The 22,019-nt window shown below is 41.9% G+C and overlaps 1 protein-coding gene across 12 annotated transcripts in view; it reads left to right on the top strand.

Annotated features, from left to right (window-relative positions):
* The window catches only part of ADAM22 (ADAM metallopeptidase domain 22), a 278,417-nt gene extending 267,340 nt beyond the window's left edge, over window positions 1–11,077 (top strand). For all 12 annotated transcript variants that reach the window (XM_030885248.2, XM_030885251.2, XM_045289018.1 and 9 more), the window contains 2 exons: window positions 4,547–4,670; window positions 10,935–11,077. In XM_030885248.2, coding sequence (XP_030741108.1) covers window positions 4,547–4,670; window positions 10,935–10,955 — 145 coding nt within the window. In that variant the 3' untranslated portion in view covers window positions 10,956–11,077. The remainder of the gene's footprint in view (window positions 1–4,546; window positions 4,671–10,934) is intronic.
* Window positions 11,078–22,019: the final 10,942 nt, after the last annotated feature.

Here is a 22,019-nt window from a genome sequence, read left to right on the forward strand (position 1 = left end):
TTTAGAGGGTCCCTTTATCGCCTCTTTTAATATGAGATGTTGGTTTCCATACTAGGGTGGATAGTCCCATTAAGAATCAATGTTTACATTAATTTAAAAACAAAATCAGTGGAGGATTGTAATTCAATTGCTATAATAAGAGCTATACTTAGATGACATAAATATGAGCTATTCCCATAGCAGAAGGAGACACTTGGAACTGAACTTTTAGAGCAGCCATCCTAATGCAGAGAGGGTTGAATTCACTTGCCATCTATGCTAGCCCTCAAATGGGAGGCTTAAAGTGCATCCAGACCTTTGGTTTATGCTTTGTCAATCCAATGCTTAAGCCGAGACCTGCTTCATCTCCTGCCAGGTCTTTCAGAGTTCTCTTTCCATTAATATCACCAATGGGAGTAAAGGTTGCCTTGTTAGTCAGCCATGTGGTATGGAGTTTGTGGGGGACTTCTCAAAATGCAACGGGAATTTCATAACTGCCATAAATTGGTCCAAAAGACAGCCCAACAGTTTATGTCTGTTTTTTCCACCACTGTAAGGAACAAAGTAAATGACCAACGATTTTAACTGATCAGAACCCCTCAGCTGTGCCCCATGACCCTGTTCTGATATGACACTGGCTGCCCAAATTGTCACCAGCACGTAACTAATCTCAGAAAGACGCAGACGGGTGAGGAAGAGAGCACGATCCCACCCCCTCGAGATCCTGAGTGCCGTCCTGTTGGTGACAGTGCTTGAATGCTCTCCTAAGATAACTTCACTCTGGTATTCTCAACGGATGACTCACGGCATGACTTTGAGTCCGTTTTCATTGTCTTGTGGGAAGTGCAATCTCTGAAAAGGAGCTAATAACAACTACCGAGTGTTGTGTGCCTATCCAGGTACCTTTATTTCTCACGAGGCATAGGTATTTTTTCCCCCTGTGTATGGATGGAGAAAACTAAGGCACAAAGAGGGTAGATGATATTACCGAGATGGTACATTGGAGTCAGGATTAGAGCCTGGGTCTCTCAGATTCCAAAATCTGTTCCGTTCCGATTTCACGGTAAGTTCTTTTAAGTAAGAAGAGGTTTCAAAAGGTTCATGGAAACATTCCATTATCGTTCAATTCCATTTATCCACAAACTTTTTGACGCCTTCTCTTAGTTCCCTTAAAAGATCCCTGGTAGCTCAGCACTGCGCTACTAGGGGAGAGATCAGCAGTTCCAGCGCTCTAGTGGCTCCATGGAGCAAGCTGAAGCCGTGCGCTGCGGTAAACATTTACAGCTGCAAAAACTTCACTCTGTCCTATGGGCTTACTGTGAGTCAGAATCGGCTCAGGGGCAGAGGCTTTGGTTTTTGAGTATTTCTCCCTCTTGTGTGATTGGCTCTGACTAGTGGGGGGAAGAACAGCACTGCGATTTGCCTTGAAGTCACATCTACAATAGGTGGACCCAAGAAGTCTGATGTACCCTCTAGACAGCACAGTCCATTAACACATGGACACACTTTTCTTGTAAAATTCTAATGTGGTACCTACTATCGAGATTGTAAGCAGTCTGGTGGTGCAATGGGGAAATGCTCAGCTGCTAACCCAAAGGTTGGCAGTTCAAACCCACCTGCTGCTCTGCAGGAGAAAAGAACTGGCGAACTGCCCCTCTAAAGATTGGGAAACCCTGGGTCAGTTCTACTCGGTCACGTTGGTTCACTACGAGTCAAAATCAACTCCAGCACACAACAGAACAAGAACATGGTTATGGTGGTTTTTGAAAACACACTAATGGTACCAGTAATATCTTTCCAAAGATGACTTTGTAAGGGAATGCCGTGGTCCTGGTTTTAAGTGAAAACCACACAGGAGCCACCAGGCAAGTAGCAGGCTCAGAAAGGAGCGTTGAAGAGGAGCTGAAGAAATGTCTCCCTCAGACAGATGGGAGAAATTTTGGTCTTGTTTATATTTTCCCTAAACTACCTTGTTTTCTACTCATATTCTGACTCCTGCTCTGGTGCCTGATTGCCAATCTCACCCCCCTCCCCGAAATTCTTAAGATCATTACCTTTTTGCTGTCACACACCACCAGGACTTGTTGTCCCTCCTCTATTAAAAGTAGCCTGCCTGCTACTCTTCCCTTCTGGGTTCAAAGTTTCAATTGACTAATGTGTTTATATAAAAAGTAGAGTAAGTACAATTTCTTTGTAGTTCGGAAAAGCGCCTCTCTTTATGCTTTAGCTCTGTAGTGGCTTTGGCTGTGGGGAGGTACTTCAGGGGAGAACTAGACTTCCCGAATGCTTCATTGAAATGGCCTTGTGTGTGTCCAAGGCTGGTCGTGTGGACCGATGGCCAAGTGAAGGCCTGGCATGACGATGAGTCTATGAGCCTACAAGCTACAAGCTCATGCTTACAGACACATAGCTGTGAACGTTTAAAAAGACTAGTTTATTACCACCCCCCCAATGAGAACAAATGAGCCCCGGTCTTGTTATTGGTCCGTGTTGGACTGTTAATTGCCAGAATCAGCAGTTCTGTTCCACCAGTTGCTCTTCAGGAGAAAGATGAGGCTTTCTGTCTCCTTGGAAACCTATGTAAGGTCCTCAGGAGTCAGAGTAGACTTGATGGCAGTGGAGTTGGGTTTTTAAGAACATAAACCAAAAAGAGCCCTGCTGGCACATCGTAGGTTGCACTTCGGGTAGCAGTTCAAACCCACCAGCCATAAAGATGTGCAGCCTTGGGAACCCTAAGGGGCAGCTCTGCCTGCCCTGTCAGGTTGATGTGAGCTGGAACTCACTCCACAGCAGTGGGTCACGTAAATACAATGGTAACCTTGGCAGTCATCTGGCTGCAAATCTGAAACCAAGTTAATATTCCTTATTTTCATAAGGTACACTTAAATGTCTAAACATTTGTCCACCGTTTACATGCATTGAATTGATTCCCTAAGACCACTCTTCTTTTTGAAATGTTTACTTATAATTAATGGAGAACATTTAATTTCTGAATTAAAAAAATAGACAGTGGCACCCTAATTGCAGTTTAAAGGATTTGATGTGCTGATATTCTTAGTTACTCTCATCTATTCAGCTGGGGTCAGCATTGAAATGCCAGAAATCCTGTAAGTGCTGTATACTAGCAGTTCACAATCAGGAGCTGTCATGGCCGTTTACCAGAAATAAAGGAGTTGTTAGGACTTACGGCTGAAAAGAGAGCCAACCCACTCTTGAATCTGAAAAGTGAGCAAGAATGTTCACTTGAATCTTGTTTTGTATAAAATGGCCTCCACATGTTAACTGGAACTCAGAGTCCATGACATGGAGACTCTGTTGGAAACCACAGCAGAACCAGAGCGATGAATATAACATGGAGAGAGACCAAGATTGAAAAGGGAGGGAAAATACACCATTACTGTTGAGTACAGTGCTGACAGATCGACCCTCAGCCAATGCTGCCCACGAATCCCCAGCCTGGGTCAGCCAACCCCAGAGGATGACACGCATCTTACTGAAATGAATACTCACAATGTGACAGTGTCGCCAGCTCAGTGCCACCCTGCACCAGGGACAGGAGTTCATGTGTGGTTAGTGGTGACATTTGTGAATAGGATCGCTACTGCAGATTGATCATCGTTAAATCTCATTGGTATGGTATGAATGGAGATTATCCCCTCTCAGCGGTTTCCCCCTGCCCACCCCTACTTTAAAAGGAAGTGAACAGCAAGTCCGGGCTTTTCCTGTGTGCCCAGCATAGTGGCAATTATCACCACCGCGAGTATAGACTCAAACAAGGACAGACGGGCACACCGGCAGCCCACCCAGTCCTTTCCTACAGAATACATGTGCTAAGAACAGTGCTGTACTGAGCTTTAGGAAATGACCAAGGAAGGATAGCCCCCCCTTTTTATATGACAAGCATATCCTACATGATTTACTAAGTGCTGCTACTATGGCTCAGAATCCTCCTTTGTTGTAGGGACTAATCAGACCATTTTTGTATGTTCTCATCCGACTCTCTGTTTGGCTGGAACTCTGCACTTGTTAATGCTTGCATGTTTACTAATTTCTATTCAGTCCCCTGTATCTGCCTTTGTTTCACAACTAACACACTGGCCTTTGAATGCATGACTTTTGTGTAAAATGATGTGTAACTTAGCAGCTAGTAATGACAATTATTGTTTTATATTTTAAGACCTTAAGATATGACTGTATCTAAAAATATATTAAATGTTAAAATTAAGGCCGTTTATAAATATCTTGTGCACTTAATTGACCATTACGAGTCTTTAAGATACTTTATTTCCTTCCCATTTTAGCTTTTTACCTGCTCTGTAGGAAACTTCATTAATGGCTTTTCCTCTGAAAAGTCTGATTCTCTGGACTAACGTAATCTGTTGCCGTGCCAAAGTTAGAAAGATAAAATTACAGCATTTCAAAGTAACTTTCCCGTTAGTTAAGCCTGAGTGGTAGTGAGCTCTTAAAGTAGAACTCAGATAGTTTGTTTTGAACTTGCTTTTTAGATATTTGAAATTAAGATGAGGCCTCTAAATGATATTTCTTTCATATATTCTCAACATCTCAGGACTCTATCTCCTGCCAAGTCTCCTTCTTCATCCACTGGGTCAATTGCCTCCAGCAGAAAATACCCTTATCCAATGCCTCCACTTCCTGATGAAGAGAAGAAAGTGAACCGACAAAGTGCCAGGGTACGTGGAAGCATCTGCTGTGGGCAGCAGCCTCGGCCATTGCCACTTCTCTCAGAGTGCTTATTGTGAACGAGGACGCCGTTTCCCCTTCCCTATAAGAAAATGAAGGGAAACAGGAAACTAGAGTTCTTGGTGGTGGGGTTGGTTCAGACATCTATTTGCAAAATACTTACTGTACCTAGATTGATCAACTCTAGAGATATTTGGCATCTATTAATTTTTTATTGGTTTTTATTATTCACAGTTGATAAAATATTTTAATCTGGAATAGAAAAAACAGGGAATTCATTTTGTGTTATCGTTTTAAGTAATCACAGATTGAGCATACTAGCCTTGCTTCTATCTCAAATTGCATACTCATGCCCTTTACTGGTCACTAGCACCCAGTAAGGTTTTTTGTTGTTTTTTAAATCTGTGACAGAAAAAATCAGACGAATGTCTTGGGTGAGAGGGTACAATTTGAATATTGAGGAGTTCTAATGCTGCAATATTAGAAGAAAGTATGTGTGACTCAATTTGCTGCTTTTTATATTTTGAGAAGTGTCATTTAAAAAACACATATGAAGGAACTGATTTTTATTAAGAAAAAAAAATGAAGCCACCCAAAGTTTCCTTTAAATAGTAATTCCGCTGTTACATTTCATCATGATTCCATTCTGTCTCACAGAACACATCCATTATGTGAAATTGAGATTAGACGTTCCGAGGAATAGACCAGCCCATAGAGACCCAAGTGGAAGATAAAAATGAAGAATAATTACCTCTATTGATGTCCATGCCTTGTTGTGTTCAGACAGTAATATTGATCATCTTAAAAATAATGTTGGGAACAAAATTAAAACTTTAAAAGGCTAGGACAATTTATTTGCTCTGGTAGCCTGAGTTCCTGTACACTTTTGGTTTTGAAAGATGTTGCAGAGCCTCTGATTCTGAACCTAAATCACAGGGTTTGGAGTGAACATTATCACTCAAATTTTAATACAATCAGCCCAAAGCCAGCAAGAAATGTGAATCATTGAATAGATCCCTGTAATCAAAAGGATTTTGAAAACAATCAGTGGTGTTTTTTTTTAATCATAAAAAACACTTTGCTACTTGCTAATATAGAAAAACTCCCATAACTTGCTAATGTAGGAATGGCTAGAGAGAGAAACAAGGATGCCCCATCTTCTCAGTACTCAGCGTTCTGACCTAAATATGATTTGTTGTAAGTCTCTGCTGCTTTATTGTTTGAATATGGGATGATGAAATCTAAGGCTAATGTCGTTTTTCTCCTTCCGGGGAATTGTCCAGGTACAAAACTTCAGTCACACACATTCTGCCTACCCCCCAACCCCCGCCCCCTCCAATTAAATTGTTTATGTTATTGTTTTACTCCATAAACCTGCTATTGCCACGCTGTGGGTCGGGTTGTGGGCTACCTTCTTTTCACGCGCGAGCCCATGAAGGTGACTGCTTCCCAGAAGGAATGGCTGGTCCTCAGTGCTTTCCACGGGCTAGAAGAGTGACATATAAAACAGTCTTATCTACTGGGACAGCTGTGTGTGGAAGGCCTGATGGATTCTGTTCCCTTTGGCACATCTACATGAGCCAGCAGAATGAGTAGTCCTATCACTGGATTGTCTTTTGGGGCTGTGAAGAACTGAACAAGCAGAATTTCCTGTCGGCACCCCTGTCTTCGGATAGCCCTCTGTTGTAATCACGCAGACACACCAAACACAGGTCTGCTCTGAGTGATGGCTTAGAATTCTTTATTCTTCCCTCACTGGGAAAGTAATGACTCGGGTTCCCACAATGCCATTCATCAGTTCTTTTCTTCTTTCTGTCAGTTGCTGCTCATTATTTAATCTGTGGGTTCTCTGAAGCCAAAGTCTAAACTCTCTATTGTTCCGCAACACAATCTGTACCCCAGTTCAGACCTTCCATTGTCATAGATGCCATGTAAGAGCATGCGGCACCCTTCCTTCCCAGACTTTCCACCACCATTTGCTCACCATAGCACTCACATTGTGTGAGACCACAGTGAGAGAGCCCTTTGGCTTCCAAAGGGCAGAGGGTAGAGAATTGTCTTTTTGATGAAAAAGGTATGTAAATATATAAAACACAGATGCATCTCTCTATCTGTGTATCTATCTATCCATCCTATCTATCTACCTATCTATCAGACCTAAGGTCATGGCCAGCATAGGTTGCTTTCCCACAATCCATGTTGGATAGTCAAAGTAGAAAAAAACTTTCCTGAAGAATTTGAGAGAATATATTAATAAAGCCCTTATAGAAACACCTACATAGTCACTTAATTTTCCTCCTCTTTCTTTCCTAGAAATGCATTAAGTACACAGTGATATGCCCCAAATGTTCAATAAGAGTAGAATTTGGATGGAAATTGGATACAATCTAAGTCACACTGGTTTCAGGCTGGCTTTGTTCATACTTACAATAATTATACCAAAATCATGTTTCCTGGAAACACATTTTATCATCTTGTTTCATCTTTTTAATTTGCCTTCGTTCTTTGGTACACCTAGTTGGATTCATAGTCAGTTGGGCCACAGTTGTTCTCCATCCATTACGGCAATCACGGAACACTGTGGAAGGTGGATTTTAGTAGGGCCAGTGTAAGGAGCTGTTGCAGAGGGGCGGGGGGAGTTCAAGACATGCCTTCGTGCTGAATGCATCACTCTACTTTGCTAACATCAAGCCCTGAGAGAGATTTTACTTTTCTCCGAAGGAGGAATGGAATTGTAGACTGGGTAACCTTGGGCATAGGCTCACTCAGTGATGTTCAAATAGGTGATGGTGGTCCTGATAGACTCATAGTTCCCTGAAGTCACTGAACATTCTCAACCTTGAGTCTCCATGGGGATCATCTGGAGAGCGTTTAAAATACAAGTATACTGATCCTTGTGCCCCACTGAGAGCTCTTGGCTTGGTAGATTGCCTCACCAGTTGGACTTTGAAAATCTCCCCCACAGCCTAGCAATGCACAACTGGGATGAAGAACCACTGTTCTAACTGGTTGTATTAAAATTCTGTGGGCAAAGGATATATGTAGTTTAATATAATTTAAGTTATAGTAATATAATAAGTTATTGTATTGTTTTAGACACATTTAGTTTATTTTAAATGAAGATATGAGGGTTTTTGTATGAAAAGATTCAACTGTTTAAAAATATTGAGAGGTTTAGAGAAAAGAGAAACCTAACATTTAAGAGTCTTTCTTAATTTGAAGTTTGATTGACATGTAATTCACATATCATACAATTAACAGTGGTTTAAATGAATTTTTAAAAGTTGTCCAGTCCCCACCACAATCAACTTTGGAACATTTTCTTCTTCCTTGTGCTTGTTATTAGCTCCTCATTTTCTCCCAAACTCCCCTGCCACAACCCCCAAAACTATTCATCCACGTACTGCCTCTGTAGACTTACCTATCCTTTGTTTCATATGTTCAGGGGAAACATTTCAAATGTTTCAAAGGAAAACGCACACGCACACCTAAAGCCAATACAATAACAAAATAAGACGGGGGAAAACCTCAGTTGAAAATAAAGCATAAAATAATAAAAACTGGAACAAATTTAAAATGGATCAAAAGATAAAGTGTTAAAAGTTAACAGAACTGCATCTGCAGTGGTCTGCTCTCCAGTGCACTCTGTCTGACAGCAGGCTAGTCACATCTCTGGGCAATGGTCAGAAGGGATTCACCAGAGACTTAATCCACCTGGGGTCCCTGCAAATGGATTTGGGGCTTTCCCTCATCTATAACTTTTTTATAAACTGAATGTTCAGAATTTAAGCTCTATTTAAGCTATGTCCACGCCTCCAGTCTTGGATTTTATTGTCTACACTCCATAGAGCACATAGACTGGTGTGCTTCTTAAGTGTGTATTTAGCTGACTGCTTGCTTTAAGACAAACTTTTAAGATTCTAGACCTATTCTTTGGGTTATCCAAGAACAATCTGATTTCTTTACCACACTTGCTGTAGCACCCATATCTTTAGTGATTTATTTGTACGGGCAAGTATTGAGTAGAGCCATATCATAGAATGAATTGTTCATAGATTAGGACTATCATTAAATGTGGGCTCAAAAATCCATTCGTTTATCTATGGTTTATGTATGTCCCTGGTCCCCTTTAGAGACAACATTATCTTTTTCTTGGGGAACATTATAAATCATCCCAATAGTATCATTAATTTAGTCAATGGAATAGAATTTAAAATACTGTTGAGAAAATGAAAAGTATACATGTATAAGGCAGCTTTTTAGGCTAAAATATATGAATTGTTGACGTGTGCACATAAATTAAGTGACTGGACCCTGTTTACACAAAAAGTGAGGGTTGGAGATAGGGCAAAACTTTCAATAATGCTTACTCACAAAGGCAAACTATCCCTTTGGGACTAAGGCATGTCATAAAAAAGCAAAGAGAGTATGAAAATTATACATATGCAAGTGTGCTTAATATAATTGAATGATGGATTGTTATAAAATGTGTAAGAGCCCACCCCATAAAATGGTTTATTTTTAGAAAATAAAAGAAAACTAGGACATATGTGGGGATTTTGAGTGGTCATTTACTAGGTTCCCTCAAAGCAATAGATTTGAACCAAAGTCCAATGAATCCCAAATGCATAGCCTTGTGGAATAATCGTCATCTGCTTCTACTCACACTTGGGTGCTTCAACCTGCAGTCCAAGAGAATTTTTCAGTTCCTGTCATCTGCTTCAGGTTTGTTTAAGGTGAAGTCCAGTTTGGACTTGTTTAAGGTGATTTGTTTAAGGTGAAGTCCTTTTACATAGTGGAGTTTTCAAATTGGATGCTTCTGATGTGGTCCATGAAGGATGTTGTGCTCCCTGTTAGAACACAGTCTGAAGTCCTGGTTGTCTAACGCACACACCGTGAGCCACCAAGGGTTGGATAGAAACTAGGACAAAATGGCAAGTTAAGAATATATCTTGGTTGTATACTTTCCTTGGGGGTCTATATAAGTAATGTCCAGCATTTTTCCCAATGTAGGGTTGCCCCACCTGGTTTACCCACCAAACAGAAGTGAAGTCGCCTTGTCTAAGACAGACACCCTTCCAGCCCTACCTCTGGATTTCAGTTTCCATTAAGGTCCACTCAGCACTCTTGTAGGAGGGTCTGTTGATTTGGGGTGACCATAGTACCGTGTCGTATGGCGGGGCGCATTGCTCTTCTCATTCTCCCCCCAAAATGAGAAACGTACCTTAGCGGAGGTGAGGCTACCTGTGCCAAAGCGGTTATTAAGATGTATAAATAATGGGGTGATATATAGATCATGAGCATTAGGTACGGAAACCACCTCATTGCTTGAGAGACCAAATTAGAAGATTACCTGACCTGTCTTGGTGTTTATTCTTATAGTAGTGGTCTCCTACAATATTTGCCCTTTTGTGATTGACTAATTTCACTCAGCATGATAGTTTCCAGGCCCACTCATGTCATGAGGTGTTTCATGGCTTCATCACTGTTGTTAGGGATGCAGAGTGTTCTGTTGCGGGTAGGTACCAAGTGTCTTGATCCATTCTTTTATTATGGGGCTGTTTGCAGTGTCTTGCTCTTGTGAACTGTGCTACCGTGAACATGGCGGAGCATAGGTCTCTCTGTGCTCTGTCTTTTACTTCTTTGCAGTAGATGCCCAGTACAGGTATTGCAGAGTTGTGTGGCATTCCTAGTCCTGGTTATGTTAGCTTTTCACAGTGGTTGTACATGTTGACAAGTCCGTCAGTCGTGTATAAGAGTTCCAGTCTCTCTGTTCCCTCCCTAGTATTTGGTGTTTGCGGGGTGGGGGTGGTGGTATTGTTTTTTTTTGTTGTTGTTTTGTTTTAATTGGGTTATCATTGTGAGTGTAAGGTGATATCTCAGCATTGTTTTGACTGGCATTTCCCAGGTGGCTAGTGATCATGAGCATTTTTCATGCATTTGTTAACCATTTGAACGTCATGGTTGGTGAACTGTCTGTTTATGCCGTTAGCCCACTTTTAATTTGGATTTTTTTCCTGAGTGAACTGTAGAATTTGGTAGACTTTAGTCCATTGTGCTGTCATTAAAGATTTTTTTCTCCAATCAGTGGGCGCTCTTATTATTAGCCTTTACTTTATCCATTTAGTAGACTTGTTGAGAGCATGTATCTGTAATCATATATACAAATGGAACCAGCAAATATTTTTTGCCTTCATAGCCCAGAATCTGTGTCCTGTTTTCACAATGTATGTTTTTATCCTCCTCTTGTGCAGCTATGGGAGACATCCATTTAAGACCAACTGTTTACATGTGATCCATCGAAACTGTTTACTTCAACTTTTGTAGACACCCAGCCTCACGGAACCACTGCAAATCTGTCTGCTCTTCAGACAGCACGAAGACCCTCTGAACTGCCCCTGGGAGAGGAGCTGGTTCTCGCATCTGGATGCCATTTTCTTTTTGCCACTGGCTTAGGTCTCCACTGAACCACGAGCAGAACCACCGGCAGATTATGCTGTGATGTGGAAGAATAAAGGGACTGCCGTGTCCATGGATAATCCGCACGACAGATAAATGTACAACTATCACTAGTTAACTCACAGGACCCAAATGTAACAAGTTTCCTAAGGGACTATCGTGGATTCAGAACTTGACATTCTGAAGCACATTCTCATTGTAGCCAGTAATACTATCTGCATGAAGCTTCTGTTTAATTGTTTTCCACATTTAAGGAAACAACAGCCCATCATAGAAACTAGCATGCAGGTCTAAGGCATGTAGGATTATTCTGCAGGACTTTTATGCTTCGAGAGGCCAATATATCATATCTAACTTTAAACATGTATTTTTATTTTGTTTTTGTTTTTTACTCTTCATATTTATATGAGCATACAAGGACAATTGTACATATGTAAACATTTTTAAAATTTAAAAAGCAGCTGTTACAAGCATATTTTGCCAAATGCCTAAAATCAGTCAGTTATAAATCACATCGTCATCAAATGGTTCTTAATTGTGTAAGCAGATGATGTTGTAAATACAGCAATCAATGCTCTAAATTTGTCTCTCCGTAGTTAGTATTTGTCCAAATTTTGTGCTATCCCTTTAAATGGTGGACAGTTTTAGTGAGGGGTTCATCGAGCAAAGAACAAACAAAAGCCGGAGCAAATCCACAGCTAGCTGCAGCAGGAGTCCAATGATGCTGCTGTCCTGCCCTGACACACTGTTGCTGGCTGCTCGTCCCAGGGCTGATTGACCAGCAGGCCCCGTTCTCATCCGATGGCCACCTGTGCCTGCCTCAGCAGCTGTTAACTTTCAGAGCCAGGTCACATCGCCTACCTGAGGCCTGCATGCCCCAGGCAGGACGTCCTGTGGAGATGAAACGTACACCAAAGCCACAAGTCTGCAGTTTCTCCTGAATCAGTAGCTTTCTACTTGCCAGTATGCGAACCCTTTACGGCCTGCAGGGTTTTGGCTTAAAAAAAACCCAACCAACCAACCAAAAAAATTGTAGCCCCCTTTAAGTGTGAAATGAATGACTTCTTTTAAGAAAAACAGCTTTTACACTGATTATTAAAGGTATTTGTTATCAGCAGGACGCAGTCTGAACAGGCCAGTCAGCACTGTCTTTGAAGGAAGGTTCTACCCTTGATCTAGCCTGGAAACGTCAATAGGCCAGAAAGGGTGGAAGGAAACCCAAAGTCACAGGTTTGCAGCGACTGTGACGTTCCACCAACAGCTGGCAGGGAAAAGGGTCAGCTGTTTTGGACCCTAAATATTTTAATCTATGGAAACATGAGAAATCTATGTTAAAGCCCCTCCTTTAAAGCCAAAGTTGGGTAGCTGTTATACTGCAACTACCTGACGAGTAGAAAGCTTCCCGAGGCAGGCTAGTCCCGTGAACTCGGAAGGTGTTACCATCAGTCACGTGTTCTGCACGTGACTGTCTCCATCTTTCCTTCTCCCCGAGGTGAGAGGAATCTACAGACAGGATTTCGGAAACACTCTATAAACTTCATTTGTCTCAGTAATGTCTATGGACAAAATCCATTTCACCTCCATGGCTGATCATTGTAGATGCCCAAATGGAAGCCTTCAAGAGAAAGAGCACTGTTTCCGACTCTGTTTATTTCCTCTCTCCTATACCTCTCATTTGAAAGTCTTTGGAATATTTAAGAGTGATCTAAGCATCCAAAAACATGCGGCATGAAGAGCACTTTTTATGGCAGGACAGGCGGTGTCTGGCAGCACTGTAATGAAACAATCTAGCAGACTAAGACTTGGGCAACCACCGGGCAGTGGTGCCACCGGACTCAGGTCAAGGACAGAGGCTAGGCAGATTTAAAGATATAGCAAATACAGTGATATTTGACCATGATCACTTTTTAATGTGCGCTGAATGTTTTCTGGTAAAGTGTATAAAAAGCTAATGTTATAGGGTTTATTTTGACTATGAAAAAGTTTATAGATTTGTACGTAAGCTACCTGATGCTCTCTAGTTATACAAATACTGAATTGAAGGAATCTATAAATGGAGATCTCTTTTTACTTTCCATATCCTTCTTCGGGTCTCTTCTCTCAGTCTCTGCATCGTACTTATTTTTAAATGAAAGTTATTATTTCAAGTGAACCCCATTCTTGTGTGCCGTTTAGGAGGCCTGGCTACTCCAGAGGTACATACTGTATACAGTGTATAGTCATTCTCCTTCGTTTCATTCACCTTCACGGAGAACGGATGGAGCTTCATGAGTTTTGTTTTTGCTTTTACATGTTGAGAGATTACAGTTTAAAAAATTTAGTAACTGTAGTATTCTATTTGGGGTTATCTATTCTATCTCCCGTGATTACATAGTCTTAAAGCCATTTGCACATTTCTCTGACAAATTTAGACTCTCAGTGGCTATTCCCAAGAAAGACTGTTATGTGCCCTGAGAACTGGTGTTCTGGATGTGGTTTCGTCCCCTGAGGCAGAGAGAATGGGCCCGTGCATGACATACAAGCACCCCATGCTTTCTGTGAAATACCTAAGCTGGAGAGAAAGGTGAGGCGAAGTAGCAGTTTTATCAGGCAACTAAGGAACATTTCTAGCCCGATCCACTATAAAATGGTGAACGGAAACAGAGGAGACACGCTATTTGTTCTGCCTGTTATGTCGATTGTATGCCTTTTCCTCCCTCTTTCTAAATATGGTTAACAGCCCTAATATCAGAGATGTTACAGTTGTCTATAGTCATACGAATTCAATAAATCCTCATTGAAGGGAAAATTTCCAATCCTCTGACTAAGCATGTCAACTGGTAGGCGCTGGGTACCAGGGAGGCTGTAAGTACTGATGCACAGGCTCACTGCAGGGAGCCCACTCTGGTTTTAGACAGTAAGTAGTCCCTCTGTGTTTAGACTGTCAGATCCTCTGGATTTCCCAGTGAGAAGGCTCCCTGGCCAGGTACCAGGCAAATGGTGGAAAGGAATAAATCGGTACTTACCACACAGTGCGGCATAGTGAATTCCATTCAGTTTGTTGTAGTTGTCTTGTACAGTTTAAAGAAACTCAGCACTTCAAGGAATGACCTTTCCTTAGAACAGTTCCTTTAAGAAAGGTTGATCAATAAAGCAATTTGAGGGCTAAAATCTTACTCATTCTGAAATTGACACTTTATTAAGTGATGCTACAGTTGTTTTGCCTTTTAAATGTCCTTGCTTGGGAAAATGAACAAAAACAAAACATCAAAACTTATGTTTACACATAGGTCAGTCCATCCTAGCATTTCCGAACATATATAGGTATAATCGAATACGTTGCTGAAAGATACCTTCTTTCGGTTGATTCTTTTGCAGATTTGCATAAATTAACCATATCAATGATCCCAGATCGCTTATGACTGCCTTTTACCACTTTCAGGGTTGGCTCTTTGTTTTCACCTCTGGCTCAGAGGCACATGCTGTTTCTATTCCTGCCTTTCTGGGTTTCAGAATCAAGTTTATTCATGCCACCCGTTCATCTATTTCAACCTTATATATTTGTGCTTTAGATTTTTTCTCCTTGTGCCATTCCACATAATACATTCTTACCTAAAGAAAAGAGTGTTTTGCTTTACTTTTATATAAATTTAAGGAGACTCTACCGGGAGGATATTGGGTAGCTTGTAGAGTCTGTGAGAAGGGGAGACGCAAGCTTGGAACTGACTGGAGGCAAGAGAACTGTAGCCACCGTCTGATTAAGATGTCCCACAAGGCAGCATATTTTGAATATTATCTTCTAATTTGATAAATCACCATGGATTTTTCTGAGAGGTTTGGATTCCCATTTACAGCATGATGTCAGCTTGTGTGCTCATTTTCCTTAATTCCCTTCTACTCTGAAGGGTTTCCTCTAAATATGACACCAAATACTTTCTATTTTAATGCATTGAGTCAAGATAAATTTATCATTCTAATTGTACTAGACCCATGAGGCCAACATTTCCGTGGTGGCGGGCTTAATTGGGGGCTCAGACGTTTATGTTTCCCTGTGGTGTTTTCTCAGCGGTGCAGATGACTCTGATTCCAGGTGCAGAAAGCTTTCTCCTGCTCTGGGTGAAGGACGGCATAGACAGTGTGAGGTGCCCAGCCCACTCCTGTGAGGAGCAAGAAACCGGGAGCCTTAGGAGGAGGAGGGGGGCGCGGGGTGGTTTATTTAGTCCTGGCACAGTAGCAGAAGGGCCCAGAAGCTCAATGGGCAGGGAGAGCACAGCATGATCGTTGAGGAGGCTGCAGGGGGTGGGGCGGTGTATTAGTCTAGGTACTTTGGAGAAACAAATCCACGGCGACTCATGTATAAGAGAGAGTTTTATGTAAAGAAAAGGTGCATCACGAAAACATCCCAACCCAATGCTGCCCAAGCCCACAAGTCCAACATTAACCCATTAACCCAACACCAGTTCACAAAGTCTTCCACCTCACAAAACAGAGGCAATGATGCTGACTGCAGGAGGAAAGCTGAGTCAATGAACGAATAAGCATCTTAGCACTAGCAGGGATCTCCACACGGCTGCTCCAGCACCCAGGGCTGCATCAGGATAGGTCCATGCGGCTTCTCCTTGGGGATGTCTTGTAGGATGTCAATCTTGAAAGCTGAAGCAGGGAGCTGCTAAGGCAGCTGCACCCGATGCGACCATCATAAAGCAAGAGACCCGAGAACTAGAAAGGCGAGGCTTCACCACCCATTTATCCCTCCGCCTTTCAACCAGCACCACGTGATTATCGGCCAGGCTGGCACAATTAACTAACTCAGGCGGGATGTCTGATGGTCTGTGTGCTTTGCAGCCATGAGTAGTGTTAACTCTTTACATATACTTGGTGGTTCAGTCTATGGTAGGGCTGGTCACATCTGTGATGTGTCCTTGTTATATTGCTCCAAGCACCTGTATCACACTGGGAGTCACTTCCAGGATGGCAGCGTTTTGGTTAGGGCAGTCACCATTTCAACCCCCTAGGTATCCTGGCCATTAAAATAAAAAACTAAGGGCAAAGTTATATGTGTGAATATGCATGTGCACATGTGCATGCAACATGCATTTTAGAACAAAAGGCATACAATGAGACTAAGCAGTCATTTCAAGATATTGCACATACAGAGTAAAAGTTTTCATAGTGTGTGAAGAACAGGGTAATTTCCTATTATGTTAAAAATACATATGTATATATTATTCTACATTTACCTAGGCCTTAGCTTCTTGTTTTAAGTTTCAGGCTGCTGATGAGTGTTTTTGAAGTTAAGCTCTAACATAATATTGCAAATAGCCCCCAATCTTTAAATATAGCGGTGCTAAGTCATACCAGATAATCGATTACAGAAAGTGCTGATCTGAATGAATACATTTATTCAGTAATAATACACGAGTTCCTGATAAATTGTCCATGTGTATCACTGCCTGGTTAATAAACCCCATGTCTCCTTTTAGATCCAGCACAAAATAAAACTGTGATTCTACAACCATTTTTTTTAATGAGTAAAAATGTCCCGATATCTTTATTTTGTATGAGGAAAAAAAATGTTTTTACACTGACTTAAAAAGTGCTTAACAAAAAAGTTTATTGAAAACGACTGAATATATATTGGTTTGGCTTCTCCTTTTAACTTGCTGGAAGAGACTTTCCACTCGAAAATAGCATCCCCAAAAGACATTCTACCACGTAAGCATTGCAGGTAGTCAGTGTGTGCGCTAGTGCCTGTCGGTATGTTTCCTCCCCAGGATCGGTGATGCCCCACCTCATGAGGAAGTGTTACCAGCAGCAGCAGCAGCAGCAGGGTTTCATGTATGGAAGTCAGGTAATCACTTGTATATACTTAGATTCACGTCATGTTAACATTACATTCTGCTACTCTGCTTGTCAGGCTCTTACTTGGTTTTTAAAATTACCTGGTTCTGGCAAACGTCACTGAAATGTACACGGCCACTGCTTTCCTGAGCAAGCGTGATTTGTTTTATGGCTGTACCAGTTATATACTTGTTCTTTCATTATAGGTATAAACAAAATCATCCTGTTTTTAAAGGTCACTGTAACTTGAGGTTCAAATTTCTGGCACAAATTTATTAGTTTTCTCTTCCGAAGCTAATAAGGTACCAGGGTTTTCTATGTTACCGTCATTGTAACATCAATAAAGTGACTTTCAATAAAAGGTTTATGTTATTTTAACCCATGTTTCTAATCTTTTTTTTCTGCCCTCCTATCGCAGCTGTTCTCTTTCAGACACTTTGTGGAGTTTTATTCTCTTCTCTGTTCCACACTGCCCCTCCTCTGAGCCAGTCTTCTAGGTGGCCGCATGGATACAACTTGTTGGGTGGTTTTCTTCCCTGGGTGGCAGATTTCCACCTGCCTCACGTCATATTCATTATGGGATATGCTTACTTAATACTCTCTTGTGCTGACTTCAGAGCTCCGGGGTGGCGATGAATTCACTGCCTAATCCATCAGTCCACTCTGGCCGCTTCTTCCAGTGATCATTATACCCTCGGGTTGTCACTCCAGTGTTGCAATTTCAGGTCTCTGCCGAAGTAAAGAGAAACCGTAAGTCATCGAAGAAGTGCTGTTTTCATGGGAGGAAAGTAGAAGAATGTCGCTGGCTAAGAGTTGGTGCATGTAGCGGGAGACTTTTCAAGAGAATGATTATGTGAGGCTAAGTCAGATGGGATTGTGATTGACTGGGGTTCCAGCTAAGATGTGCACTAGTTTAGTCCAACATGTTTCAACATGTCTGTGATCAGTGGAGGATGCCGACACGTTCTCTCTGTACACGTTTGGTGCCTTCAGCAATGTCCACTCAAAACTAGGCCTTTCTGAGAACAGATAGGGAGGTTAGCTTAACCTTCCTAATGCTGTGACCCTTTCATACAGTGCCTCATGTTGTGGTGACCCCCGAACCATAAAACTATTTTCGTTGCTACTCATAACTGTCATTTTGCTACTGTTATGAATCAGGCGACCCCTGTGAAAGAGTCATTTGACCCCGAAAGGGGTCGCAACCTACTGTTGAGAACCGCTGGCCTAGAGGCTTACGACTGTTCTTAAGGATTCCACAGGAAAAATCATGATAGACTTTTCCAAGGATACAGGATAATCACGGGGCTTATGATGAAGAATTTTTAATGAAATTGACACTGCATTGTGAGAAAGAGTACGCAATTGGGCCAACATTTTCCCCTCATGTACCAGCTCATTCTTAAAGGGGTAACAAGTGCTTCCTGTGAGAATTTCACTGGGAAACCTTGCCCTATCCCTTCAGACTTCTCCATGCCTCCACATGCGGACACCGAAAAGGAACACGAGGCTGCCCAACCACATTTTCCCACCTGGCAGTCAGAGTGCAGACTTCTCTAGGGAGAGCTGGAAACGAGGCCTGCAGACGTGCCCAGGGCCAGACGGAGAATAAGTCGAGCAAGAGCTTCACATCTTGCTCGTCTGGTAAAATGAAGGTTTCCAGGCTTTCTTAGCCTTCTTTTTTGAAACAGGAGAGGGTACCTCCCCTGCAAATGCATTTTCCCCCCAAAGCTATGTATTTACATTTTTTTTTTACAAAACAACCCCTTTATCTTCAAAGTACTCTCCACTGTACTTAATACATTTGTCAAAACTGCGATTCCATTCTTGGAAACATTTTTCAAACTCATGTTTGGATGGCTGACAGCACCTGTTTTCACCTCTTCTACGTGGTCAAATCACTGTTCTTTCGTGCCTTTCATTCCAGAAAACAAAAGAAGTTGTACTGAGCAAGGTCAGGTGAGTAAGGTGTGGGGGGGCAAGACAGGCATGCTGTTTTTAGCCCAAAACTGGCGCACTGAGATGGCTGCGTCAGCAGGTGCATTGTCATAGTGGCAAAACCAGTTTCCCCTCTGCCACAAATCCAGGCCTTTATGGTCACACACAGTTACACAATCTTTTCAAAACCTCTAAATAGAAAGCTTGATTAACAGTCTGATCTGGTGGAACAAACTCCAAATGCACTATCTCCCTCACATCAGAAAAGCAAATGAGAACCGTCTTTATCTTTGATTTCACTTGATGAGCTTTTGGGGGACAAGGTGACTACGGTGTCTTCCACTGGATTGATGTTTGCTCTCGGGGTCATAAGAATAGCACCATATCTCCTTACCAGTAATGGCCTTGGAAAAAAGGCAGGTGGCTTTAGCAGTTCTTTCAAAGCACAGCATGGTTCCACTCGCTTTTCTCCCTGTCAGTCAGAACCTGAGGCACACACTTCACAGGGGCCCTTCTCATTCCCAAGCCTTCTGTGAAAACTCACTAGACTGAGCGGCAAGACAGACCAGCTCCCTTCCCCATCTCTTCAATGGCTCCTTGTTGGTGCATTCAGGAAGATGACGGACGTCCAGAACGAGGTTTGTCATCAATTGACATTTCCCCTTTGTTGAAACTAGGAAACCACTCATACACTTGAGTTTTTCCCATAGCCCTGTCCTTGTAAGCTGTGTTCAACATCACAACCGATTCTGCGGCATTTTTCCTTGAGACAATTTCACAGCTGCACTCTGCTCTTCTCTTAAATCAGCCATCACAGAAAATGAGGTTCAAGCGGAACTGCTTTTACGAAAAATCCACTGTAAGCGGACAGAACCTTCCCAGGCGGCACCACTGGAGGCACTAACTCAAAGTCAGTTGCTAGATGCTGACTTAGTGGTAAAAAAGCACAGTACTGGAGTATGTTTGGTGGCCCATGTATATACCTCCATTTCTTACAATGGTACACATTAAGGTGCGCACTGGGACAGTGGCAATCGGTCAGTGATGCAAAAGCCGAGTCTAGCTCAAAGACAGGCGAAGTTGAAGTTCCCAGACCATTTCAGGGATGGGTGGCACCACTGGAACATCATGGTGGTGTCTAAACTCTGCTTGGTTGAGAGCTTTGATGAAGTAAGACAGCTGCAGTATGCTTCTCCTCCAATTGCCCCAGGAAGCGCCATGTCTTCTCCAGCCATCCATTTCTATGGATGCTAGTTAATACAAATCATGAATCTTCTGTTGCTGAAGACTAAAGTGTGTTTATCTCCAAAATACGGTTGAATTCTGAATTGAGGCAACAGATGAATTCTCCAAGCAACTGAGGTGTTCAGCTAGATGAGTTGAGCATTTGACTAGATACTTCAAGGAAAAAAGGCCCCAAGAGCTGGTTTTAAAGAAGAGGGTGAGGCTTCACTGCAGCGGCCCAGTGAATGAAGCACCGCAGCCCACATAAAATGGAAACAAGGCAACTGGAGAGCGAGCCCTTGTCATGAAGACTTTGGCTGTCACTAAAGAAAGGTGGTGGATCCTTCACATTTGTCCAGGGGGAGGACACTGTAACTGTAGGGACATACTGAAGACTGGGCTCCATGCTTTCCGAAAGAAGTGGTGGATTAAGTGGAAGGGATAAGACGTGCTGTGGCGAATTAATTAAAAATGAGTTAACTGAATGTTTCCATATACATGGCTTTATTGTACCTTACAGAACCGTGGTTAGTGCAGCGTACCTTGGGAATTATTTAAGTGGTAGGACGGTCACACCGAGGATCAGTAAGGGTCTTCTTCCTTACTGTATGCGACCCAGCCTCCCTTTACACTCGGACAGGAAAGGGTTGTTTCCTTCAACTATGATTTCCTCAGAGAAAGTGAGTTTGAACAAACAATCAGGTTGTGGAGATGCTGAAGGTGAGCGTCCTTCGGTCCTTTTCTGGGCAGCCCTGGCTCCACCGAGGCCTTCTGGTTTCGCAGACATGGATCTAGGATGAACCCTAACCCCCCCCTCCCCCCACCACCACACACACACACGATAGGTATAGAAGGTTGCCACATATTCTAATATGTAACCGGTAACCAGGGCAGAACTATTTGAGATAAATTTTGTAAGAAGTTAGGATTAAATATATAGTATTAAAAAAAAAACACCATTCTCTTTTAACTGTATTTTTCCATGACCTTTTTGTAGCCCCCATATAAACATTTTAGCAACGTTTGAAAGTATGGTTATATTAGTGAAATTAGGCTAAAGATACATTAAAAATGCTTTATTTTTGCTGACAACTAGTTGATCATTTATTTCATTGACAATGCACATATATTTTAAAATACAATGGATACACTCTGGGCAAGGAGACTGCAGACCAACTTCATTTTAATCTGTTCAACTTTTTTGGAAAAGAAAGCTGCCCAATCAGTTTTAAGTTTAAGAAACAGATATTGTTGGCACACATTAATGCCGACGCTGTTTGCAGTTCACAGCTACCCTATTCACAGTGGAGAAGACGGGCCGCGATCGCCTGCCGTGAGCAGGAAATAGACTTAACAGGAGGTACAACCTGGACGGGAATCCAGGTCTCACTTCAAAGTCTGTGGTTCAAAAAAACATTTTTCCCTTCTATTATGAAAGTACTATCCTCTTATCAGAGAAAATTTAGAAAAATAGTAAGAGGAAAGAAAAAACCCATGAAGCTAACTCCCAGTAATAACCACCTCAAATTTTTGGTATACTCTTTCCAGTCCTTTTGCATTGTATTTTTAAGATATGTGTGAGCAAAATGCACATTAAAAATGGATAACTGATATTTTAAAAATTAGTTATATTCTGACTTTAAAAGGAAATACCCATTGTAGAGAAGTTGGAAATATTGAAATGGACAAAGTCAAGTCACTTAAATTCCAGTTAGCCACAAAACAACCAGTTTCACATATTCCTTTAGTTTTTTCCTATCAATTTTCTAAGTAGGTAACCTCATACTGTACTGAGAATTCAAAGTATATTAAAAGTCTACATGGAAGATGACCAAGAGGGATCGGTGACAGGCAGTATTTACCATTCAAGTTATTCAATAGGTCTTGAAGAGGCAGAA

The sequence above is a fragment of the Echinops telfairi genome, unplaced genomic scaffold (genome assembly GCF_000313985.2).
Source record: "Echinops telfairi isolate 266 unplaced genomic scaffold, ASM31398v2 ScPeMD7_23;HRSCAF=83, whole genome shotgun sequence".
In the NCBI taxonomy this organism is placed as follows: Eukaryota; Metazoa; Chordata; class Mammalia; order Afrosoricida; family Tenrecidae; genus Echinops; species Echinops telfairi.